The sequence below is a fragment of the Neolamprologus brichardi genome, chromosome 4 (assembly GCF_056152115.1).
Source record: "Neolamprologus brichardi isolate AB-2024 chromosome 4, ASM5615211v1, whole genome shotgun sequence".
Lineage (NCBI taxonomy): Eukaryota > Metazoa > Chordata > Actinopteri > Cichliformes > Cichlidae > Neolamprologus > Neolamprologus brichardi.
This window is the reverse complement of record NC_142107.1, coordinates 16,780,548-16,807,002: the sequence shown is the minus strand read 5'-3', so window position 1 is coordinate 16,807,002 and position 26,455 is coordinate 16,780,548. Positions and strand designations below refer to the sequence as shown.

Sequence of the window (26,455 nt, the reverse complement as noted above, 5' to 3'; positions counted from 1 at the left end):
TTGGAAAACCAATAACTATGGAAAAAGTATACTTATTAAAATTTCTATAGAAAAAGTTTGTACTAAAAAAAACTTTATCATGATGTTAGACATAGTCACAGCAGGTGCAGCTTCACGAAGCTTTTAATATAGCATATTCCAGATGCTTGTAAATGTCATATGTTTGCTCTCTAACAATTAGCTACTTATTTCACAAAAACAAATAGTTTGAACCACACATAAATATGAATTTGAATCAAGGTTCTTTGCACTTTATGCTGACTTATATGCAGTTATTATAGTTTTCTGTTTTCTAATTAGTTTGCCAAGCGGATTTTCTTATTTCAGTTAAGCTTTTATTTTTTTAAAAATGCTTGGTTTTTATTTTAGTTTTTATTAGTGTCAATTTTAGTTTTAGTGTTTTTGAATATTATTGTATGGAGGGCATGTGTCGAAGGCAAGATTTTGGAACTTTATGAATTTTTTGAAAGATGTTATATTGTAGACATTCAGAGTATTAATATGCATGCCTTTCAATAACTCATCAGATAAGTTGTAATATATTTTTTAACCAAACTAACAGATACTAAAACTAAGGATATTTCCTCTACATTTTTATTTTATTTTAGTTAGTTTTTGAAATTTATAAAATCGTTTTACTTGTATCTTGTTTCTTATCAAAAACCGAAATACTTTTTTTAATTAACCAAAATAATTTTTTCACATGTATTTTTGTTTTTTAGTTTAATTTTAGTTAACTACAATAACGTTGCTTACATACAAATCTAGTTTGCATTCAACCTGACCGCGAGCGCTTCTTCCTTGCTCGCTTTGTCCTGAGGTGGAATGAGCGTGACGTCAAAACGTCATTACGCAGAGTACTCGCGCTCAACAAAACGAGGCACGTTCGTTTCGGTTTGTTTTCACGGTGGAGGCTGAATGACAGAGCACGGCTGAAGTTGAGTTAAAGTGAGGCGATTCTGTGAAGAGTAAAGTTTAAACTGTGGACAGCTGAAGACACAGGGTGAGGAATTTGTTCACAGACGGGGGAAAACGTGTGCATTTTTATTCCATCGGTTAATACATTGTCTGAGCTCAGACTAGCTGTGTAGCTAACGTTAGCCTCTGAGCATGCAGCATCCCTTGTGGGGAGTTGATAACGACAGGGTAGGAAAATAACACATAGTCAATTTTTGATCCAAGTGATTGAATGCGTTGTTTTTAGTAAGGGCATAATTCTTCAAAGCAAGCTTTTTCTAGCTGTACTTAGTGCAGCATTGTATCTGAAAAGTCTGATAGCTTATTAGTTTGAAAATGTAATTTGCTAATAAATGAGATAATATTCACGGTCAGAAATGCCTGTAGCGCTGGTTTGAAACTACCAGATGTGCAGTTTTAAAACGAGCATGCACACAAAAACAACAGGGAGGATGCAACACATAGCAAGCCCTTTAGTAATCAAGAAAACCTGAAGCTGACTGGAGAGGGTTTTGCATTTGCATTTGCACAAACCTAGAAGTTCACACTAAATAAATACATGAGTGAAACATTTTGGTAGATTATTTTATGGCATGATTAGCAGCATTAATGTGTACCTATTATACTTGAATAGTGGTATGATTTTTTTTTGTTTTTTTTAGAGAAAGGGCCGGTTTAATTGTCATATGAGATAATAAACTCTAGGTGTAATAGAAAATGCAATTTGAAGAATTTATCTTAGGTCTACAGAAATTGTGATAGTCATTGTAAGCATAGTTGCATGGTGTATAAAGTTCCAGATGTATAATTTTGCTGTGGGAAACTAAACCTGTCCACAACATGTGGCATATAATTAATATTTAAAATATTGTGTTTAAATTTTTTAAAAATCTGCAAATACTCTTGCATTGTAAACTCCATGTACATATTTTTGTCTTTTTTTTCTGTGCAGGGTTAACAAAATGTCTGAGTCTGTCATCAGATCGAAACAAGCTCAGAGAGAAGTCAATGGGATTCCAACAGAAGTCGTCTGTACAGAGTTCAGTAATTACATATTTGTAGTTCTCACTCAGTATGGCAAAATTGGGACATTGATCTCTGTCACACCCGACTCCAGATCTAATGATCTAAGCACCCCAACGTTCTCTACAAAAGTACTGCTGGGCAAAGATGAGGTACACTGGCTGAAATTGTTCACACAAATATCGTGTCAGTGTGATGCAAACTTGTTCACGGGACATCAGGCAGACTTGTTGCAACACAGGGTATCTCATTTCATGCCGTTAAAGGGCAAATGAGATTGATTCTGGACTGCTCAGGCGGATTGTGGCGAAATTAGATGTGTGCAGGCCTGAAGCTCAGTGGTCTGTTAAGATTTACTCAAGAAAACCTATTTCATCTCTGCATGAGCATGTCATTTTCTCACAGTCATACATTGCAGGAGAAGTAGTATCAGTGTCTTATTGGATTAATACAAAGTTTACTTGCTTATGAATACTTTTTTGTTATTTTTGCTCCTCTAGCCATTTTAAATGGTGATACTTGCAATGCTTACAATGCTTACAACTGTTTTAGATTGAGTGAGAAAGTACATAGAGGTCATTACACAGGCTTTATGAAGTTTATAGTCATGACACAGAAAATTAAAGTGTGTTGTATGATTTCCCTGCAGGGGAACCTCAACAAATGAATTAGTTGTAGTCATAATGTGTGTGATTTAAGCGAACTGAACAAATAATGCTTTGGTGATAATCTAATGCCTGATTTTTCTCTTTCTAGCCTCTGACACATGTCTGTGCCAAAAACCTGGCGATGTTCGTGTCGCAGGAATCTGGCAACCGGCCTGTCTTGCTGGGACTGGCACTGAAGGATTCCTCCATAGATGCAATAAAACAAATTAAAGAGATGATCAAAAGTTGTCAAGTCTGGTAGGAAGTAATTAAAACGGACATGAAGCCTGTAGGCGGCGTAAAATACAGTTCGTCTGGATACACTGTCACGTTTTATCTCGGCATCTTTTTTAAAATGAAACTCCTCCAAAAATTAATCTGATTAAAACAATTATGTCTCCAAGACATAAATGTGCAGAGCAGATTGTCTTCCACAAAACATAATTTATGAAACGCATAATTAACTGTTTGTCAAAAAGAAAGATTTTCTGCATGTTATTTTGCTTTCAAAAGCTCAATGTGTGCTGATTAAGTGATGGTTTGCAAAATGATGTTATCACTGTATATTTTGGTCATTATTAACACTCTGGATTATTTTTGTCATCATCCTCAGAACTTTGTACTTTTGTGAAAAAAAGCCTTTTATAGAACATATGATTCATTTGTATTTTTTCAACTGAATTTAAAGATGCATATGAGCTTGGTTAAGATAAGAGCTTTGGTTTTGTCAAGTACATTTTGTTATTCATTTGTTTCTATAACATCTCACTACTTGAGCTTTGATATCAGAACAATAGCTAACTTTTATATGCATTAAATGTAATTAGTATGCTCAATTTTGTTTTGCTTCGTCATTTTTTTTGGTTTAAATGTAAGATGGGAGTAAGAAAAGCCTTCAGATGTCTTATCCTGGACTTATAGACCAAACCCCTGAAAATATTCATTTCATTTCAGAGAAAAATGACCAGCCTTCTTAAAATATTATTTTATTCTAGCCATCTAAAAATTATTTTATTTTCTGATAGTAATATACAAATACTTCATTTTTGTTACATTTGTGAAGTTGTATAGTCAAGTCCATAAATATTTGGAAACTGACACTTTTTTTTTTCTCGCTTCAACCCAACAAGGCATTTTAAGTCAAGCAGTGAAATTGTGATTGAAGTGCTGACTGTCAACTTTAATTCAAGTGGTTTTACGAAATGATTTGCAATTGGTTTTCTGTCTTTTTGATTTGCAACTATTTAGGAGTTAGACGCACTTTTATCCAAGGCCTCCCACTTTCAGAGGCTTAAAATGCAGTTAGTGACTGACTGAAGTATTGAACCCACGGACATTACCAAATGTTTCTCACCTTGAGATGCTCTTTCAGACTTTTACTGCAGCTACATTCAGTTACTGCCTTTTTGCATTCAGTTTTGTCTTCAGTAGCGCAACAGCATGCTCCATGGAGTTGAGATCAGGTGACTGGCTTGCACGCTGAATATCCCATGACTTTGCCTTGAAAAACTCTTAGTTTGCTTTTGCAGTATTCTTTTGGTCATTATCCATTTGTACTGTGAAGCACTGTCTGATCAGTTTTGCAGCATTTGGCTGGATCTGAGCAGAGAGTATAACTCTATACGTTTCAAAATTCATCGTGCTACTTCTATCATATCTTGATTGTTTGATTGAAATGGAAATGGGACAAAACTGGTGGCATAGAGAGAGAAAATTACAAAAATACTGAATTGTCCTAAAACATAAATGTATATAATCTATAACTCAGATTATATACATTTCAAGAATGTAATGTTTACATGTTCTGTTCAAATCAATGTAGCAAAAATATAAATGCACCTTATTTAATAAAGCAATTTGCATATTTATGTCCAATTTTCAACGTCCAAATTTCATCCTAAGACATGAAACTAAAACCCTCACAGACTAGCATTGCGTAACCAGTTCGCATAGCAGTAGTGCCTGAGTGTGTGAATTTGTAAGTGCATCAAATGAAGCTAAAAGGAATGCCATCTTATATTTTTAACATTCTTCATGGCAGAAAACTTTTAACTACCTGGTTTCTGAATTGAACATATTCCAGGCTCTTGCTTTACAAAAGAATATCTTTCTCATGTTTACAAAAGATTAAGCAGACATTTCAATGGTGTATTAAATTAAAACGTGATGAATTCCTTGTGTTTCTCCTAAATCAAACAATTTGTGCCTTTCTAATGTTTTTGTTTTCATTCACGTTCAATAAGAACTTGCCTCAAAAAATATGATTTAAACAAACTGAAATACTGAAACTGCATTGTCGACATAAAAACTGACCACAAAAAGTCCATCTGAGAAAACCCAACCCATGTAATCTCACTGTTCTGTTTCATAGGTCTGCAGTCAGTATAAATATAACAAAAGTACTTTTGTTAATTTCTTTCCCTTTTATAATAATAGGGACGTATCTTGTCTGAAATAAATAAAGGTGATATAATATCACTTGATTACCAAGGCTGGAATTTAGAAAAGAAATGAACTAAAAATAAATATGGTTGCTTTCCATTTAAAGAGATGATCAATTTTAACTCTTGCACTTGTTAAGGGTAAGTATTATTAGCATTTTCTCAGCAACGCCATAATGCAAATTGAGATACACTACAGCCCTCTTCACTTTGATCATTTTATTATAGCTAATTATCTTTGTATAGCAAGACAGTTTTCTAAATCAACGTTACAAAGTGCGTCTCACAGGGCAACAACATCATTACCAGCCGATTTTATTAAAGTGCTGTGTTCATAGTTTGCCTGTGGGTTAAACAACTTGTTGCAGTTTCAAAATATATTCATAAATTAACTAACGTTAGTATAAGTTTGAAAACAAAGCAGCAACTGAATTCTTTCCTGTTACGTTTTTTTGGTTTTATTTTTTTTAATTAATGATATTTTTCACTGTTATCCACTTTTATTCCAGCCAACATAGTTTAAATGAGTCACATCAACAATGTCCACTGTCACATTATCAAGTAAAATAAAGCAGAAGCATTTTTGGAGCACTGGGCGTTATTTTCTTTCACAGCTTTTATTGCCCTCATGATTCTTTATACTAACGTCAAGGAAAAATTATTAGGAAAAGACAAAGACAACATTTTTTAAATATTCAGTCACAAGTTGTGAGTTCATAAAAATAGTATAAACAGTTACTGAATAGCACTTTTTGTCATATCACCCGATGTTCCCTTAATGAGGCCAGGTCATATTTTACATATTTTATTATCTTCATAGCCAAGTAACCTTCCTCAAATTCCTCCCAGGGTCTGCCTTGAAGAGAAGACAAGAAGTAACTATAAATTTATCAACTTTTGTCAAAGCATCATCATTAAATAAAACATCTAAAGAAATGAATAATGTAGAACTAGAAATGGAACATAATAAAGCACTGCGTTCATCCAATTTCCTGTTGTTTCATGTAACTTTGCATAGGGGCGCTCCTCATTGATGAGAGGCTTGAGCATTCATCTAAATCCATCAGAGAATACCGTCTTATCTTTGAATCTTATCTTAGATTTTTCCCCATAAATAGGGCAGAAGGCAGAGCCCATAGAAACGGAAAGTCAATAACCAAAACTTTACAATAATATGACAACGTAAAGAATAAGATGATGTTTGTCTAATTATACAAAACCAGCAACAAGGTGTCACTGAGTTTGTTGGTCCAGGCTCCTTTAAAGAAAGTCCTGCCACCGTCTATGTGATTTTGCAGCAACAGTCAGTGGTCTTGTTATACATGATGTATATAATATGAGAGGAGGCCAGCAAATGCTGCTACAGTCGGTGCAATCATCCAGTTCACCAATAATTCTTGGAGTCTGGGTGCATATCCTTGGCTGTGTCATAGATGATGATGATGGGTGATCCTGATGTGCCTTTCACGTAACCACTGAACTCTATGCGAACCTCTGCCTCTAGCCTCATGTGTAAGCGCACCTGTGAGCGGAAATGTGCCGCACTTTCTGTCACTGAAGCAACGTGATGACGACAGGCGTCAAGCCCAGGTCACGTAAACCCTCCACCTGTAAACCTGTTGATTTGTGCCGCTTCCCAGAGTCGCCACTCGAGGATACGTTCAAATCTCTGCTGTTTATAATTTTATTTGTTATTTCGTGGCATCTCGCAGTAAATTCGGGTTCTATCGCAATATCTGTATACTCTATAGAAGCATTTTTTATGCTCTCCGACTGTGTGGACTTCGACCTCTGCGAGACACCTGCCTCAAACAAGGAAGTCGAGTTTGTTGACTGCGTCGCGGATGAAGTCAACGAGCGATTAGTAAATGGGCCTAAATTGTCACGTTTAGCTGTTCTGAAATATATTTCACCCTTAAAGCTCGTCGTGTAATTTTGGCTCGTGGACAGTGACTTCTAAACGCGATAAAGCTACTTCCGCCCTCTCCGGGACAAGGAGATCTCTTTGTTGACAGTAAAGAAGGTACGAGTCGATAAGATCATTTGAACCACATTCATATAGTTTCTTTAAAAATAGCACTTCTTGTGTCCGTTTAGTAAACACTGTTGCATTTTTTGTATTGTGCCTAATGGGCAGCATGCAGTCACTTATTCAAACACAGAGGGGCCGTGTGCTCACTGTCTGTAAAAAAAAAAAAAAAACTAAACCGACTTGGTGTGTTTTCTTTCTGTTTCAGATGAACCTTTCTTCGGAAGACATGGCTTCATTAACCGAAAATAATTCGTCTGCCCTGGATGCTTCAAAGTCAGGCATGTCCAACATGACCATTATTGTATCAGGCAACGGAGCAATCATACAGAATGGGATGTTTTTAAACACAGTGACTGCCCAGGTCCTCTCAGGGATATTCGTCTGGTCTGCCTTGCTAATAACTTGTCACCAGGTGAGTATGCACCATTTCACAAAAGGCTTTCGTGTAAATCACTGTAAATACGTGAAAAGAACTAAAATCACTGCATTACAAAGCATCACACGCTCAAAGATGCAAACGCATAAAGAGAGTTCAGCTCACCATTTTAATGTAACAGAAACAGATGTGCTGCACTTCCCTGTCCAGAGGACAGAAACAAATTATTCTATTCCTAAAGGCTTATTAGTGCAGTGACTTCATTTTCCCCGCTTTTACTGTTTATTTGTTTTTGTTCTCACCCTGGCACTTTCTTATCTAATTTAAAGGTATTTATTCCCATGCAAGTAAGTAAGTAAGTCCCTAACTTGGTTGGACTTCCTCACTTGTTGTGAGTGTGAGCGTTGTTTTACTTTTTAGTTGTTGTTGACTACTAATTTAAAACTGACAAAAATACCCAAGCTTATTACAGGACAATGAATGCACAGTGAGCCCTCTCTACATGGGTAAGAACATGGCCACGATGAATGAGTGGCTCACCACAGACTACCTTTACCCAGAAACCATTTTATCACTGCTGCAAAGAAGTGTTTCCGCATGTGTGGTTGATGTGCCCACTGTGCTGAGATGATAGCTGATCATTATGTTTTTTTCACTCATAGTGAATGCCAAAGAGTGCTGTGCACCATCAGCAGGGAAACCAACTGATTTTTTTTTAAAATAACATTTTCCACATTATAAAGAAAAAGGATTTTGTGTTCCTGTTCACTGATCTTATAGCCTAAATACTGATTATGCACCCATAAAGAATCATTGGACTAAATGTATGCAGTGTCATATTTATATTAGGTAGTGTGATGAACGAAAGACACGTTATTTATGTAGATAAATAAGTTTGTGACATAGAGAGCATTAAAATGTTGCAATCAGTAAACCAAAAAGCAATCTGTGTTTAGGGACTTGTGACACAGTATCGAGCCAATTGGTTTTCTATCTTTTTAATATAGTACATGTTTGGCCAAACGCTTGCCAGCAAGACATCTTAATTGAACAAATAAACAACAAGTGTTCCACAGGGAGGATGCTGGCTTGTAACCGACATCCTTTGTGTAGCACAGGAGGGAATAAAACGGTCTGCAGGAGGAGTGTTGCAATGCTGGTGGTGTTTCATCTGACTCCGCTCCAGAGGATTGCTATAGACTCTTAAACTCACATTCTGAATACTAAACACATATCGACAATGACCTTAGATCCTGTGCTATAATGTTTCCAGTGCATTTTGGAGTAGCAATCTGTGAAGTGTGTGTGGTGGGCTTATTGGTCCCTTTGCAACATGAAGCATTTGGGATTAAGAACATCAGACTGAATTTATGTCATGTTTTATGACTGTATTATGTGTTCCAGGAGGCATTCTCCTTTAGCAACCACGTATACTTTAGATTCAGTCCTGTTCTAGTTTATTTGTGTATTCATTTTTCCCTTATCCATACTGTGGGCTGAAGCCATTTTTCATCACACAACTACGATTTGCCTGCAGAGTCAGAAAGGATATATATTTCTGTGTTTTAAAGCAAATTTAGGGCATCATTCTACAGTCTGCTTCACTATATGTGAAATGATGGCCACCGTTTTCACAGTAATCAGCCTTTAATGTGTAGGCTGAAATGGGGATGTGCTGAGTAAAGTGCCATAAGTGAGATTTTTAGATCCATTCATGCCATTTTTTTGCATTCATGTGAAAAAAAAATTAAATTGGTAATAATTTTCTCAATTTCCTACAGCGCTGCAAAATGCTTTTAAACACACCCATTACCACGTACACTGAAGGGTTGTCATAAACACCAGTGCCGTCACCACTCATCTTTTTGGCTTTGCATAAATTTGTGACAAAAATGACTGAAAATGATATATCTGAAGGATTTCTCCTTTATGCTCTACACAAGGTTATAGCTCATTTAATGTAGAGAAAGTTCTGTGATCCACAGACTAGTTGTGTGCTTGTCTAAGGTGAAGTTGTAATTATTCTGTATCAGTTAATGTGGCAGTTATTTTTTGAGTGACTGGAATCAATTTGTCTTGATAAGATACCCCAAAATTATATTAAAAAAAATCTCATCACAGATTTTCTAATGTCCAACAATGTTTGTTTTAAAGTCTTTAGTAACCTTTTAAATTGAAGCTATTCAGTTTACAATTAAAAAAGATCAAACATAATGGACTAAATGGATTATTTCTTATATAGTGCCTTTCTACTCTCGCAGAGCGCTCAAAGCACTTTATACAACATTCAACCATTCACAGAAGAACTTTCTATCCTTTAAGTGCTTTCTAGCTAACATTCACATATATTCATATTCCGATGGATGCATCAGAGAACAACTTGTGGTTAGTGCCTTGCCCAAGGATATTTGGCATGCAGACTGGGGGAGTCAGGGAACAAACCATCACCCTTCCGCTCCACCTCCTGAGCTACAGCCAATCCAGAAATAACCACAAAAACAATCATACAAATATTGGAGGCGGTATGATCAGAGTTGAAATAATGATGTTTTTATTTTTAGGCTAAATTGACTTGAGCTTGGTGGGATTAATTGGATTACCTCTCATATAGAGGTAGCTGACTGATGAGTCATAAGTGTCTGCGTTTACCGAGGAAATTTAAACTGCTAGTCCTTTTTCTTTCTTCAAATTGTCATTTTATGAAGAATGAATCTTAAGTTATTAGCAGAAAATGATGTCTCTCTTTATTCTTTAATAATCACTCTACTTTAAGAGGTCTTTGTGCTTGACTGCATCCATTTTTAGCAATAGTATAGCAATACTGAGGAGATAATTTGACTGATTTTTCAGTGAAATTTTATTTTTTAGCTGAAGAGACACTACTACAGATATAACTCTTCCATATTTCCCAACAGTTTTACTGTCAATTTGTTAATCTTGACGGTCTTAGCCACTGTGGTTACGTATTAGCGTTGCATTACCCAAGAGCCCTCAAAGGAAGAACCTTCCTCAGACTTTCCACTACTTATCTAACAGATATGTGTTTTATTTCCATTTTATTTATTTAAGACTAGACTGGAAAATGCCAATCCCTTTCTTAACCATATTAACAGTAGTAATCAATAAATGTGACTCACTGGTGTAATAATTGTTCCGTGTTTATGTAAAGCTTTGTCTAAAAGCTAAAGGTCACTGATAAGAATGATAGCTGAATTGTCTGCCATATGGTGCATGTGTTAGTTTACGTGTCGTCAACCATGTTTCTAGAGGCAACTGTGTGTGTATGTATGTGTATGCATATGTGTGTAAAAAAAAAAAAGTTAAGACTTTTTACCAGTTTGTTAAAACAAAGTCCAGTTAGCGAACATATACTTAAGTTGGAGCTCCGCAATGTAAGGTGTGGTTAGTAATTTAGTAGCAGGAATGTTCTGGGAGGGTGTGGGAGGGTGGATTATCTTTCTTTATTCTAGACAACATGCCTCTGTACTTTTGTATTCCATTGTGGCAGTCAGAAGAGTCGCGGCAAGATAAAGTGCTGCAAGAAATAACACCATACAGATTAAAAAGAAAAAGATGACATGGTTGCACTCAGGAGTTTGATATGTCTGTGTTCACTCTTTGTGATATGTCTTGTCTGTTCTATAGAAACACAAGGAACATTAGTTATTATCGGTATAAGAGTGTCTGATAAGCTTAAAGTTGACACTTACACATCACTAACTTCCTTTTTTAAGACATTTTCAGAAAGTGAGTTACAGTTTTATTAAGTTTGTTATCAGTATACATGACTTCTGACAAGAAGTATGGGAGCCCTATGGAATTACCTGGATTTTTGCAATAGCTCGTCATAAAATGTGACATGATTTTCAATAGCCACTAAAAACCACGTACTTGTGGTTTTGTAGCCCAGAACTCCCTTCTAGGTAGAGTACCCGCAGTACTAAATGGTCTCCACCTAGTGACAACCTCTCTAGCTGGGCTCATTAGTAAATTTTAACTCTTGCTTTTTTATGTAAATATAGTTCATGATCATAAGTATAGTAACTGTTTTGACCAAGAAATATCAATGGATGCTGAGTAGCAAATGGTTTGCTTTGCTTGTGGCTTTTTTTTTCTTCTTTAGCTCCAATGCACACCTACAATTTTGTTTCATTGATCAGACTCCAACTTTGAAAGCTCCTCACTCCAATATGCTAATTTGGGTGTTATTATACGTCTTTAGACACATTTTGAATGTTTAAATGATACATTTAAGCAAGAGAACCCTTTTTGCTTCTAATTGTTGGTAATTAATTACAGTAATTGTAAGGTTAGCTGGGCATGTTTTGTTTTTTAATGTTGTCTAGGTAAAAAGTAACTTTGAAAATGGCACTACAAGCGCTTGTAAATTAAAATGGCTTTAGATAGACTTTTTCTAGTTACAAGATATTGAAAAAATATGTTAATTGAAAATCAAGAACCTTTACATTATAGTTACTGAAGTTACAGTTGTGTGATAGTGTTTGCCCCTTCCTGATTTCCTAGTGTTTTGCATATGTGTCACACTTAAATGTTTCAGATCATTAAACAAATTTTATTTTAGACAAAGATGGCCTGAATAAATACACAATGCAGTGTTTAAATGATGATTTCACTGATTAAGGGAGAAAAGTTATCCAAACCTACCTGGTCCTGTGTGGAAAAAGTAATTGCGCTTCTTGTTAAATCATGAATTTACTGTGATTAACCACATTTTATGGAAAACTAAGTTCATTTTCACTAAACACACTCAGGCCTGATTACTGGCAGACTGTTAAATCAAGAAATTATTGAATAAAACCTTTCTGGCAAAGTTGAGCAGGCTAAAAGATATCAAAAGCAACACATCATGCTGTGATCTAAAGAAAAACCTGAGAAACAAAGTCACTGACATCTATCAGTCTGGAAAGGGTTACAAAGCAATTTCTACGGCTTTGGAACTCCAGTGAACCATGGTGAGAGCCATTATCCACAAATGGAGAAAACTTGGAACAGTGATGAACCTTCCCAGAAATGACCAGCCTACCAAAATTGCTCCAAGAGCACATTGACAGCTCATCCAGGAGGTCACAGAATAACCCAGAACAGCATGAAAGAACCGCAGGCTTCACATGTCTCAGTTAAGGTCAGAGTTCATGATTCAACAACAAATAAGAGAATGGGCAAAAATGGCATCCATTGGAGAACTCCAAGGATATAACCACTGCTGAACAAAAAGAATGCACAGGCTCATCTCACATCTGCCAAGAAACAGATGGATGATCCCAGAGATTTTGGGAAAATATTCTGTGCACTGACAAGACAAAAGTTTACATCTTTTGGAAGGTTTATCCTATTACATCTGGCGGAAAAGTAACGCGGCATTTCAGAAAAGGAACGTCATACCAGAATTATAAACATGAGTATGTCAAAATTCCTCTACAGTGTTGTCAAAGACTCATCAAACAGTTGTTGCTGCTGAGGGTGGTCAAACCAGTTATTAGGTTTAGAGGGCAATCACTTTTTCTGGGGCCATATAGGGTTGGATTTTTTTTCGACCTTAATAATAAACGCCTTGATTTAGAAAGTGCATTTTGTGTTTACCTTTTTTAATCTTTGTCTAATATTTAAATTTGTTTGATGATCTAAAACATTTAAATGTGATAACAAGCAAAAAAATAAAAAAAATCAGAAAGGGAGGGGGGAGGAGCCAAACTTTTTTCACTACTATATTTTAGTACTAACAGCCATTGTTTAGCTGCTTATTAAAGGCGTTATCATTACATTACCACAGAACCTGTGAACAAGTTTTTCTTATACAAAACAGACTAATTTTAATCTGATATAAGTATAAACATTGGGTTTTGTTCTGTTCAATTACTCCTATGATTATAAGTTTGACAAGACTGTATCAGTTTAAATTTCAGTGATACAAACAGTTGGGATATAACCCCCACCATATTTCCCAACTGCTTTATGTTGCAGCATTTTGCTGTGGATTTCTTAATCTCGATGGTACTAGACAGTACTCCCGGGGTGGCATTGCATTACGTCACCTTTAGAGCATCAAAAGGAACAATTACATTTAATATTTTTTCATAACATAAACACATAGTAAAACCCAGTCACTTTCTTAACTTTATTATCCATACTTCATTTTAAGTAGGAGCTTGGAAAAATGATTCACTGTTTGAACACGACTCATTGATTGTAAAACTATCCTGTCAGGTGATGATTTTTATATAAAGTCTAAAAACTACAGCTAAGTTGTCTGCCATGTGATATGTGTGTGTTGCCAGATACACTACATCACATTTGAAATATAATTCAATTGAAACCAAGTCCAGTTACTGATCATATTGTTAAGTAAGAGCTGTACAATGTAAGGGTGTGGTCAGTAACTTTGTTTGGGGAGGTCATTAAAATGGGCGTTGGGTAATTTCTCTTTATTCTACACAACATGCTTCTAGTATTTCATTGTGGCAGACAGAACAGTCAGGGCAAGATACAGTGTGGCGAGGAATACCATCCAGATTAAAAAGAAAATGATGATATGGTTGCTCCTGGGAGCCTGGCATTTTAGTGTTTACACTCTTGTGGTTTATATTGTTTCTTCTCTGTAGAAAAATAGAATTAGAATAGAATTCAACTTTATTGTCATTGCACATGTCACAGGTACAGGGCAACGAAATGCAGTTTGCATCCATCCAGAAGTGCTTTAGCCATGATATAGATATATTACAATATATATTAGCAATAATATAGATATGTAAGTATATTACAGAAAAAAAAGGAATTAGTTATCACCCCTATGTTACCATTCTCCACTACGGATGTCTGATAAGCTGAAAAACTTGATAAGTAACCATAAAGTAAAAACTTCAAAGTCCAAAGACATTAAACAATGGTGAGTTACAGTTTTGTTAAGTTTATTATCAGTATGCAGTGATTAAAAAAATCTAAGCCTTATGGAGGCTGAACTGACTCTTGAAATACCCGGTCATAAAATGTGATATGATCTTCATCTCTGCTACTGATATAGATAAACACATTGATTTTAAGCTAATAACATACTGACATTTAACATATAAAACTTGGTGTTTTGAATTATCTAAATCATACCAATAAATCATCCCCACTTAATAACAACCCTGTAGTAAATCCTTAACCTTTTTCATGTTTATGGAAAGTCTAGTGACTATTCTAATAAATATCAACAGATGTTGTTTATGAGTAGGAAGTGGTTTGTTCGTCTCTGTTTTGTACTCTAGGTTTGCCAACTCCTCACTTCTTATGTGGATGTCATTAGCGTAGTTGTCTGCACACTTTCTAGTGTTCTATTAGTATTTAAATGATGGATTCAGTATATACAAAAGCTCTTTTTGGCCAGCATCTTCATTAAAATTGATATATTTTTAACTTAAAGTTAAATTTAGAGTTAACAAATTGTTAAAGAATTTATCAGTCAATTCAAAAGGTGAAAGGGAATAAATGTCAAACTGCATATTCTGTTCTAGATTTACATAGAAAGATAGATGGTTTTCTACTTTGTATTTGATTCATATGAATGTAAATATGTGTTTTCTTTGGCCAGGTAACAAGTCATTTTGAGACTTCATAAATAATGAATTAAAAAAAAAAACAATTATTTTCAAGTTGAGGTTGTAATACTCCTTATAACCAGTTTTTCGTTGAACAATAAAGGCAGGTCTGAACCAATTTTCACATGTAGGCAGACTAGGGCTTTTCGATATAACGATATATATTGGATGACGATATAAAAACGTCTATGGTTTGTTTCGTGGTGTCGCAAAATAAACTGTTTACGGCAATATTTTTTTCATCGTTTTGATGGTCACTGTAGTGGCTATATTCATTTCTTAAAGTTCTCTCTTTCTCTTATATTTAATATAACCACACTACAGACGGACAAGCGCCTGTTTTTATGCGTTGTCGTTAGCAACAACGACGGTAACAGCATCGCGTGTCCGCTTGTTTATGTTCCACATAAACCTTTCACAATAAAGCTCAAGATCCTGTTAAGACTTTTCAAAATAAACTGAATCACGTGAAAGAGCAGATTATTTACGGATGAGAAGTAAAAAAAGAGCCGCCAGGTGCTAAAAAATAAACCTTAGACTCAAACGTTAGAACAGGCTTTTCCCCGCAGCACGCCATGTAATAAATGCTCACAAAGAAAACGGCGGCCTTTACAACTTATGTCTAAAAATGAATAGTTTCATGCATCGTTTAAAACACTTGACTCCAGCTACATGACGCGCAGCTGGAAACACTTCCTGCAAGACGAGCTGCCCGAGATTCACATAATTTACAGAAAATGTTACATTTTTGTGATTTATATCGTTATCGGGACGATAGAATTCTTATATCGGAATATGAGATTTTGGTCATATCGCACAGCCCTAAGGCAGACATCACTTCTATAGTTATAGAAGTTATTGAATTCATAACCCTTTTTTGTGGTTCTTTATTAATGCTTGGCAATAAAAGGGTTATTTGTTTCCTAATTGTTCTCCTATGCTTTAACTATGTTTTCATTGCAGATCTATACACACCTTAGATCCTACACCGTCCCAAATGAGCAGCGCTACATCATCCGCATCCTGTTTATTGTGCCAGTTTATGCCTTTGATTCTTGGCTCAGCCTTCTTTTCATCAGCAACAACCAGTACTATGTCTACTTTGATTCTGTCCGAGACTGCTATGAAGGTAAGCATCATAAGCACCAGTACTGTGGGTGATGGTGTTCTTCATGGGCAGTCATTGTTACTTCCCTGCCTTTGTTTTATATGGCTGCCAGGAGTAGAAACACAAGGAAGTAGCCAAACTAGTTTTTCACAGCAGTCGTTGTTCTCATGTGCGTAGACCTCATTATTTCAGGTGTTACATTTCTAGGGTGAGTTGAATTTTATTGGTGAATTTGTTTTGTTCCCTGGTTTGCAGTGTTTCTGTCTTTCAAGAAAGGTAATTTATTTTGGTTTGATATTGAAAATCCTGCAGCAACTTTCAATATGCAAATCTAATTTAAACCCTGTTCTCTAGGTGGCAGTTAGGTAGAGTAGCCGCTTTTTACAGTGTACCTATGATTATGAATTGAAGTTTTGAGACTAAAGCACTTCACCGGTGGCAAAGGTGAATCATATGCAAAATGGATTACAAGTAATTTGAGAAAGAAGAAAAATAGGAAATGCATTATTCAAGCGATTAGTTTCCAGTTTGCAGGCCAATTTTGTGGCTGATTGATAGTGCGGTGCATCAGGAAGCAGGAAGACTGGAATACCACCAGCGGCTACGGCTAAAACATAATGAACCTTCTCTTGACTGGACACCATCTGCATTAGCTTCATTAATCCCTCTTTAAATAGCAACACAGGATTAGGAAGGGATTTCCGAGACACAGAACCCTTAGAAGCTTCTTAATGTAAGGACTAAAACATTTATTGTTATAAAATGTAGGACTAATTATTTTTTATCATGTGAAAGTTTTTTTCCTCTAAAATGATTTGACCTTTTTGGTGAAGTTAAACTTAAAGGTGATGGAAAATACAGTTACAGTTTAAATTATTCAGTGAAATGTGTTTGACATTCGGTAAAAAGACAAATAACTCTTTCGTTTTTGTTACAGCTTTTGTCATTTACAATTTCCTGAGCCTGTCCTTTGAGTATTTGAGAGGAGAGAGTGCAATCATGTCAGAGATCCGAGGGAAGCCTATACAGTGAGTGCACTCAGTTCTATGTTACATGTACATGATGGAAAGCTTTTTAGTGTTAATGATTATGTTGACCTAGGAGTAATAAATACATTAGTTCACCTGGAACCAACTATAGTTGTTTTTTATGAACCCAAAAGGTCCAAAGTGCGTTTTCTACTCTTGAATTAGCATTTTGTTTGAACAGCACAGTGAAAGTGCTACCAATAAACTGCTGTGTTGTTCATAGGTGAGGCATCTCTTTATCTCTCTGCTTTTACCCAGTCTTCATAAGCTGTGTTTATGGCTGACTCAGCCGTAGGGCAGCTAGTCGGGGCCAGTTTCTCGAGTGTGTTCAGACTCTAATGTCGATCTCTGTTAAATGATGGTATTTCTTGACAGAGCTGGTGGAGACAAGATGTATAATGCTTATCTTGTTTAAGGATCATTCACCCTTTAGGAATTCAATGGAAACTCTGATTTGAGCTTTGTGACATTATCAGAAGCAGCCATCAGAATATGGACACACTGCATATAAAGCTATAAATGGTTGCTGACCATGCTATAAAAGGAAAACATTGTCAGCAACAATACTCAGATAAGGTATGACATTTAAACGATCTTTAGTTTGGTTCCAATGGGCCCAAAGTCTGCCGAGAAAAAATCCCCAATACCATTACACCACCACCACCAGTTTGAAACATTGATACAAGCAGGTTGAATCGGTGCTTTCATGTTGTTTTCACCAACACCCCTACCGTCCGAAAGGTAGGAACTAAGATTCATCAGACCAGTTCTCATCTTCCAATTCTGGTAAAATTGCAGCTTTGTTTCATGCTCTCCTCTGACAGCAGTGGCACCCGGTGTGTTCTTTTCCAGCAGTAGCCCATCTTCTTCAAGGTTACATGTGCTGTGCATTCAGAGATAGCCTTCTGCATATCTTGGTTTTAACAAGTGGTTGTTTGAGTTGTTGTTGCCTTTTTCAACTTCAGGCAGTTGGGCCATTTCACCTGGCATCAACAAGGCATTTTCACCCAGAGAATTGACACTTATTGGATATTTTTGTTTTTGGACCAGTCTCTGTAAATCGTAGAGATGCAGGAAAATCTCAAGAGATGGGCAATTTTTGAAATATTCAGTCCAGCTGTTGTTACCAACAACCATGAGCCGAGCTCAAATTCTCTTAAAGCACTACTACACTACTACATTCTAATGATTGAATGGAGAAGAGAAGATGAATCTAAATAGGTTATCCCGTGCTTGTCTACATGCCTAAATGCATTGGATTGCTGCAATGCCATTGGTTGATTTAGATATTTGAGTTAAACAGTTGAAACATTAAAAATATTAAAAATAAAAAAAGATATATACCTATATAAATAGATATAGATATGTATAGATCCTCATGATCCAGGTGATACCTTCTAATGTGTTTTTCTGTCAAACCAATGATCCAAAACCCAAATATACTCAGTTCACAGTAATCTAAAATATAGCCAGATAAAATATCCACAAAAGCTTGAACAAATTGATGTCTTAAGTTTTTGTTTGAAAAATATCTTTTGTGTACTTTGCTTGATTTTGTTATCAGACATTTCAGTATTGACACAACTTAAAAACTCCTCATGTTCTGTTGACTTGACAGATCAAATTGTCTGTATGGTACCTGCTGCCTCGTTGGAATGAGCTACTCCATTGGCTTTTTGAGATTCTGCAAACAGGTAAGCTTCAATCATGCTTTTATCTCTGCTCTAAAAACTCTCCTTCGGGCCTCTGAAATAAACTCGCACAAAGTGAAAACAAGAATACATCCAAAAAAAAGAAAACGAAAACCCTTCACTGCGAGTTATTATTCACTTCAAGTCTTCAGACTGCTTAAAAATGACAGCTGTTATAATTGGCTCTGTGTTTTTTCAGAGGATAACATCCATTGGTTACAAAAAGGAAAACAAAAGCAATCGAGGCCAGGTGAAAGCAGCTTGATAATAAACACAGAGAGATGATATGAGCTGTCAGCGCAGTGCTTCATTCCAGTGTCTTGGGATGCTGCACAAGCTTCCAGTCTAACACTGATGGATATTAGAACTGTCTTCAAAAGAAAATGCATAAAATGAACATTTTTTTTAATAAGAAGCAAGTGATAAACACTCGTTGTGCCCTGGCACAAGTCCTCCATGAAATGTTTTAAAAGGAAAATCTCGCAATTGCAATGAGGTAAAACTATAAACAAGATAATGCTCTACGAGGGGGTAATTAAGACAAGAAGAAGAAGATAGATCCAGATACTCCAGTATTTTTTTTTGTAATTTGTTGTGTATCAGTGAAACGTAGGCCTAGAGAAAGGGCTTAATACTAAGCTTTCTATAAATCTAGCACCTTAGAAATTAATCAATTCTGTTTTGCTTATGTAAACCAAAGCAAAGTCATTGACAGTTGCTCCAAACAAGCTTAAGTGGCTGCCATACATATTAATATATTTGAACTAAATCACTGAAGCACTTCATATCGATCACACAAAGCTGTGGTTCAGAATCAGAAAACACTGTTCTCTGTGAGTTTCTTTACAAGAAAGTACTTAAACTGGAAGAATGTGACATCTGATAGGCCTCGATCTACATTTACGGGTGTAACGAGCATTAAAATTCTTCGCACATTTTGAGAACGCGTCAGTTTGTGATTATAAGGGGACTTAACAAATGAAATACTGATATGAAAAAGCAGCCTAGAGTCATGGTGTTTCTTGAAGATAAGGTTAGAGGATAAGCTGCTCTTACATCCTAAACTGTTCGATGACATTTCAGTTTTAAGTCATTTATCTCATTGTCAGATGCTTTGGGGAATCATTTACTTGAAACTGAGCACAAGTGAAATCCCGTGGATGTGAATTGTGGCTGTTTTGCTTCCAAATAAACAAATAAGGTGCAGTAAAACATGGTATGACCACAAAGTGTTGTAGTTTGATCATTTTAATAGGTTGCTGTACTTAATATTCTATCAAATGTGCAAATTTGTAATCACAAGTTGAATTAGGCTGACATGAAGTCACCCTCTGTGAGCGAATCCTTCACCAAAGCGTATGCCTTGTTTTAGAATTTGAAATGTCTGGATCTGTTTGTAAAATGAAAGATTCTTCTTTTGCCCATTGTCCTCTTCTCAACCAAGTTTCATGAAACTCAGTTTAATAGTTTTTTGTGTAATCCTGCTGACAGACAAACGAAAAGCTCTGAAAACATACCTCCATCTCAGCTCCCTGGCAGAGGAATAACATACATCTTCAGCTTTCCAGGGCTTTGAAGAGCTTCACAATATTTTTGTGTCCTCAGCTTTACTGTTTTGATTCTTTCTTGTCGCACTTCTAGTGTGTAGTGTGAAATCTACATGGTTAACACCAAACAGCAAAGAGACTCACTGACTAGTTGTTAGTCGAGATGAAAAAGCATGCAGAATTACAGTGTCCTCTTACATATGTATCATGCAGTGCACTCTCACATGTATCTGAGATTAGTATTTAAGTGTATGAAGACTGTGGATTGCTTGGACTGAATTAATTTGAACCACAAACCATGGTTGACTTTTAATCCACTGCTATGGCTCTGTATTTTGTTTTCAATTTTAAGCATGGCAGGAAGTATCATGCAAATTACTTGCTTTGGGGATATTCTGGGTGACAAGCTTGCACTCGAATAGGCGTACGGTAAGTGAAAACTGCTGGTACTTGAGCTTCAAAGTAAATCAGTGTTCTAAACGATTATCGATGCCATTTTGCCAAGCTGACCATCGTCACTGGAAATCCCTCAAGTTGAAAACACCTGGTCTGTTGCTTTCAAGTGTAGCAGCAGTGGTGGGAGTTTAGAGCAACCTCTTTCAAATTGGTTAGTTCTGGCTTCAATACACAACACAGAGAGCACCTGTCACTCTTGAGATGCATGCAGGTCTCAATTCGCTGCCTACTTTGTTGTTTCATCCACCTTCCATCCAGATCAGCATTAAAACATGTATCCTGTAGGTTAATTTAGCCAAATAATTAATATTTTACAATGATAAGGTGTTTTAAATCTTTTAATAATTACAGCAATGATTTGTTGTATGAAATATGCCTGCTTGTTTTGTTGCTTAGAGCATCTGTCAGCTTGATTTAAGAGCAGTTAGCGCAGTTCAAAGACTGGATATGATAAATCTGCACAGAAACTGATGTTTAAAAACAATTTGTTGTTTTATGGGACGATGTTGCAGGACAGTTTCTTACCTTTGAGCAATTGCCCAGCAACCAGAAGACATCCCAGGAAGTTGTTTCTCAGAGCCAAAAAATGGTTTAGTGCATAACCCCTCATAAAACCATAAAACAGTTATTTGTCTTTTAACCCATTTATTACCATGTCATATGGAATTTATTAGCTGTACTAAATACAAACAATAACTGAATTGGTGTATACGACATATAATGTAAAAAATCATACCTTGTGAGGTGGGAAAATGGCTGGTGATGACATTAAAGGGATTGGGGATATAACACACTGTTTTCGTCTGTCAGATGTGCAAACAGATTCTCACATCCTCCTTCATAGTTTCTTGATGTCTCATTCTGAATTACAATTTCTTCTTCAGGCGACTCTCCAGTTCTGTGTTGTCAAACCCATCATGGCAGTCATCACCATCATCCTGCAGGCCTTTGGCAAATATCACGATGGAGATTTTAAGTGAGCACCACCTCTCTTTGCATTTCCTTCTCCATGTATCATATGCTTCCACATGATAGCCAGAAGGCTTGTTTGCTGTTTGTGTGATGTGCATGGGAACAATTTGCAAATAGAGATAATTATATCACCTCTTCACAGCTGGCATGATGAAAATAGTTGCATTAAAAGTATTTATTTTAAGCTGAAACTGATGGATAGAAACTTCACAGGTGCCCTGCTGCGTTTGTCCCAGTTGTGTCACATGTGTAGCCACACTCACAGCTTCATTGGCATTGTTGATAATGTGAAGTTATTGCTTTTTGCAACTTTCCCTGAAATGTAGTGTTTTAAAATGAAAGCCCTTCATTCTTGGAGGAGAAGCATTGCTTCATTTCACATTTTTACTTTGTCAAAAGCTGGGGATAAATTGCAGACAGAAAGATTTAATTACAGCATACTTTAGTGCTTCACATGTGCCAATAAGGTTTTTAACAGAACAAGGAGAGTGTGATATATTCAATAAAATTAGCTTTAGCATATAATCAAAAGCTATAAAATCTGCAGGCCGTAAATTCTGCCCGACTTATTTTCAGGTGCTCTTCTGTGCCTCTTGATTCACCGTCTCTCTCTGAAGATTCAGCTGTGACAACACTCGTTTCAAAAACGAAGCACAGAGTTCAATGAGGGCTTTATATAGAAGCATCCAATCAGCTTTATATCATCACCCGCTTTTTAGAAGTTTAAAGTTATTATTTCTTCATATACTTCAACAGGAAAAATGGCAGTCAGAAATAAGTGTCTTTCTTCACATCTTTCTTTAGGCTCTGCAGTAAGGCTATAATGATTCACAGATTGTTTACTTATACGCTTTCAGCCAACCGTGCACGGTATACTGCATGGGAGTAATTAGTGTAGTCACAGCTGAATCCTCAGAGAGGCTCTCTAGAATGCAAAATGGGTAAAAAGGCAGGCTGACAATCAGAAATGTCTGTTTACTGGATGCATCCTAAAAATAAGAAGGCTGTGTATATATATGTATATATATAAGTCGTAACCTCTTGTTCAAAGAAGAGGACAAAAAGATGCGATATGGCTGAAATGTCCTCAAATTTAAGCCACTTCTTTTCAGTCAGCTTGAAGAGCTGAAGAAGTCAAAACCCAAATAAGTAGACACTATCAAAGAAAATCCTATATATGGTTGCAAATTTACTATGCCGTTCTTCCAACTTTCTTTACATGCAGTGTGAATGGAGGATACCTGTATATCACAATCATCTACAATATTTCAGTCAGCCTGGCCCTCTACGCTCTATTCCTTTTCTACTTCGCAACAAGTGACCTGCTCAGACCGTACGAACCGGTGCTCAAGTTTCTCACGATTAAATCCGTCATCTTCTTATCCTTCTGGCAAGGTAAGCTCAGTGTGCGTGTCCCCTTTTTTTTCTTTTCTTTGCCAGCCTATAGAATTATATAAATTGATTTAAAAATGTTGTCTTTTTGAAGGAATGGTCCTCGCCATCCTGGAGCGCTGTGGCGTCATTCCCAATGCACTTTTCATCGACGGACACGAGGTTGGCGCCGGTACTGTGGCGGCAGGCTGGCAGAACTTTATCATCTGCATTGAGATGTTCTTTGCTGCCATTGCCCTCAGATACGCCTTCACCTGCACTGTCTACCAGCAGAAAAAAAATGAAGTGCCAGGTGAGTGATGTCGTTTTTACAGAGAACAGAGGAAACAAACGACAAACAATTGATTGTTACCTCTTGTCCTCGCCTTGAAAATCTGTTGACGTCTTCCCAGGCTAATTGCCCTTCTTCCCTGGAGAATAAGGAGTGACACTGGCCTGAAAGCCTGAGAAGTAAAAGTAATTGAATTGCCCTGTACCTCTTTAGACCAGCAACTTGGAGGAGTCACAATACCTCTGATTTAAGCGATATAGAAACTGAAATGTGTAGCTATAGATTTACACATTTGCACTTGAGTTAAATCTAGTGCAAACATGAACTATGTGACTGTAGGAGTTGCTGAGCATATAATTTGACTAATAAGTTAGAGAAAATTTGCCTTTGAGCAAACCAGAGGAAAATGAGGGGAAAGGCGCTGTACTTTAAAAAGGATGAAGTGAGCGATGCTGCTTGCAAGAAAATTGCAAATAGAAGCTAAAAGATGTGTCTTCTGCCATTTTGCAATGTTTCCTGATATAGGAAATCCTACATTCCTTAAAATTCGTACCATACACAATTTCTGGAAATGCTGATGAAAAGGCATAGTTTCATTTAAACTTCTTTGAATTCAGAATTGAAATGTGTCTCTATAGAGAGTACCTCATTATTAGATTAGTTTTAAGTCACCCCGTTCAAGAATACAGCTGAACTTTGGGACAATAACATTCATATTTCCTCAGGTGTTGATATATGTTATTTCAGAAGTTGCCACACCCCTGGTTTACAGTTTCATCAAACCTTGGTTAGCCATGCCTAACTACCACACCTTACACTTCTCGTTACACACCTTCGTAAGCCTGAGCCAGTGACCCTGAAACCAAAAACTGTGTTTTTTTTTTTTACCAGCCCCCCACCCCCTTTTTTATTTTTTATTGTTGTCTTACAATAAACAGACAGTACAAATTAAATATTTAGTCGCTTGATGGCGACAAGCCCTATTTTTGGTCACTTAACCAGATCAAAAACCATTTTGTCTCTACAATTAAATCAATACAAAAATCAACCAATCTTGGTTGCACAGATTAGCAGATGTTTGGATGTTTTGAACATTTAGAAGTACTAACGAATTATTAAAATTTGATCCCACCAATAACTGGAATTCATTATTAAGGGTTTATTAGTTTGTTGTTGTTTTTTAAGACATGAAATTACTTTTTGTGACCAATTGCTAGCATTGCAATTGGGACGTTTTGATAGACATTATTGTCAGTACATGAAAACTCTACTCCTTTTTAAATTTTCAGTGATTTAATAAAGTATTATGCCATTATTTTTAAAAATAAATGTTCACATCCTTCACATTTATTTGCATTCAGATGGCCAAATTGATCACTTTTGTGAAATTTTAAAAGCAATTATATTGCCGTCTCATTTTGTCTGATCGTTAATGTGCCCCTGTCCTCGTTCCTGCTTTTCTACAGAAATCCTCCCACCAATGCAGAGCATTTCCAGTGGTCTGAAGGAAACGATAAACCCGGGAGACATGGTGCAGGATGCCATCCACAACTTCTCTCCAGCCTATCAGCAGTACACCCAGCAATCCACACAGGAGGTGACCCTGCCCACCACAAATGGAAAAGTGGCCACAGGCAGCTCCCGCAAGTCTGACAAAATCATGCTGATTACATCTGATGATGAGTACTAGGCATTTTTCCAGCAAGATCCAGGTGTTTGTGCCCTTCCCACCCCTGTTGCTGACCCCCTGGAGGAACAGCTTTATCTTATGATGCATAAAGCTGGATTGAACCCAGGTGTTTAATTTTCAGTTTCCCAGTATTTCAGATGAGCTTCCTACTTTTGTCCCGTTTCAGTGCTAATTTGACCACATGATGGATTACGTATTAAAATGAATAGCTTAATAGCCAGATATCTGATCTGAGTTCATATCAGCAGTAATAATTGCAGGAGAACGACATGTCACCTTCACTCTATCAGAGAAGACTGGAGTGCTGTGTTTTATTTAAATCAAGCTGCTGGATTTTCAGCTGTGTCGCCGATGCTGATTCTGTCATTCTGTCGGCGCTCTGGCCGTCTGAAGTGTGCTCCCTCTGATTCATGTCAGTTTCAAAGAGGAGATGATTAATGTGTGACTCCAGGTGGGAAGCAGGGAAGCCAGAGATGGCTGGGAGTGGCACTTCATGGACCGTTTCCCGCATCTGCTTGTTTGAAGTATTTGCTGAGCATTCCTCAGCACGGGTTCCTGACAAATGGAAGGATTTGTTCAAAGACACATTAGTTTTGGAGCAGGCACTTCACAATGCTTTGTGTCTACCGTAGCAGGGATAAACTGGATAAACCTGCCTCCTACAGTGTGGGAGTTACATTATTCTCATTAATTTCCTCAGTGTGCTAAAGAGTGAAACTCAGTGCAACTAGACAGCAGTTTACTAGATTCATTTTTCACAGTTCCTGCAGCGTTGTAAATACTTTTAGTGGCGCTTTATTTTGTTTTTTAGGCGGACATGTGGACATCACTATTTACATTATGATTTCATGTTCCAGGGATTGTGAAATCTGTACAGAATTTGATTAGTTCGATATGATATGATATGTTCTGTTTGGAGTATAATTTGAAAGATCCTAATAATATTTATTGTGTGTATCTCAGGCCTAGATAAAACCAAAACCTGTGCTAGGAGAAAAAGACTTTTGCTCATTTCTTTTTCCCCCTTTTAGCAAACATGGGAGTTGTTTTAAAACAGAGGCTAACAAATGCTTGTGAATTTTTAAACCCTCTTGTGCCAATAATACCTGTCTTTCTGGGAAAGCAGAAATTAATTTACATTTGGGTATAAAAACATTCAAAATTGTTTTATTCTTGTTTCTTAATCAGCCAAATAAAATAAGAGTTTTCCTTCTCTAACTCACATT

The 26,455-nt window shown here is 36.6% G+C and overlaps 2 protein-coding genes across 3 annotated transcripts; both read left to right on the top strand.

Annotated features, from left to right (window-relative positions):
• The first annotated feature begins 863 nt into the window (after positions 1 to 863).
• On the top strand, positions 864 to 3,463 carry psmg3 (proteasome (prosome, macropain) assembly chaperone 3). Its single transcript, XM_006798192.3, has 3 exons — positions 864 to 1,003; positions 1,910 to 2,132; positions 2,737 to 3,463. The coding sequence occupies exons 2-3, from the start codon at positions 1,920 to 1,922 to the stop codon at positions 2,887 to 2,889; spliced, it is 366 nt and encodes a 121-aa protein (XP_006798255.1). The 5' UTR covers positions 864 to 1,003; positions 1,910 to 1,919; the 3' UTR covers positions 2,890 to 3,463.
• Positions 3,464 to 6,668: 3,205 nt separating this feature from the next.
• On the top strand, positions 6,669 to 26,447 carry tmem184a (transmembrane protein 184a). 2 transcript variants are annotated; one of them, XM_006798191.3, is made up of 9 exons: positions 6,669 to 7,091; positions 7,306 to 7,512; positions 16,038 to 16,203; positions 17,120 to 17,210; positions 18,829 to 18,904; positions 21,789 to 21,880; positions 23,102 to 23,271; positions 23,363 to 23,560; positions 25,006 to 26,447. In XM_006798191.3, exons 2-9 carry the CDS (start codon positions 7,306 to 7,308, stop codon positions 25,227 to 25,229), a joined length of 1,224 nt encoding a protein of 407 aa, XP_006798254.1. In that variant the 5' UTR covers positions 6,669 to 7,091; the 3' UTR covers positions 25,230 to 26,447. The 2 variants fall into 2 exon arrangements, with proteins under 2 accessions (XP_006798254.1, XP_087696067.1); XM_087839941.1 differs by lacking the exon at positions 6,669 to 7,091 and having other exon boundaries at positions 7,198 to 7,512.
• Positions 26,448 to 26,455: the final 8 nt, after the last annotated feature.

Bases quoted from the DNA above. Each gene is read 5' to 3' on its own strand.
- tmem184a (XM_087839941.1), top strand. From the start codon at position 7,198: ATGGGCAGCATGCAGTCACTTATTCAAACACAGAGGGGCCGTGTGCTC. The intron at 7,513-16,037 runs GTGAGTATGCAC...TTTTCATTGCAG, and splicing joins TGCTAATAACTTGTCACCAG to ATCTATACACACCTTAGATC. The intron at 21,881-23,101 runs GTGAGCACCACC...CTTTACATGCAG, and splicing joins TATCACGATGGAGATTTTAA to TGTGAATGGAGGATACCTGT.
- psmg3 (XM_006798192.3), top strand. From the start codon at position 1,920: ATGTCTGAGTCTGTCATCAGATCGAAACAAGCTCAGAGAGAAGTCAAT. The intron at 2,133-2,736 runs GTACACTGGCTG...TTCTCTTTCTAG, and splicing joins TACTGCTGGGCAAAGATGAG to CCTCTGACACATGTCTGTGC.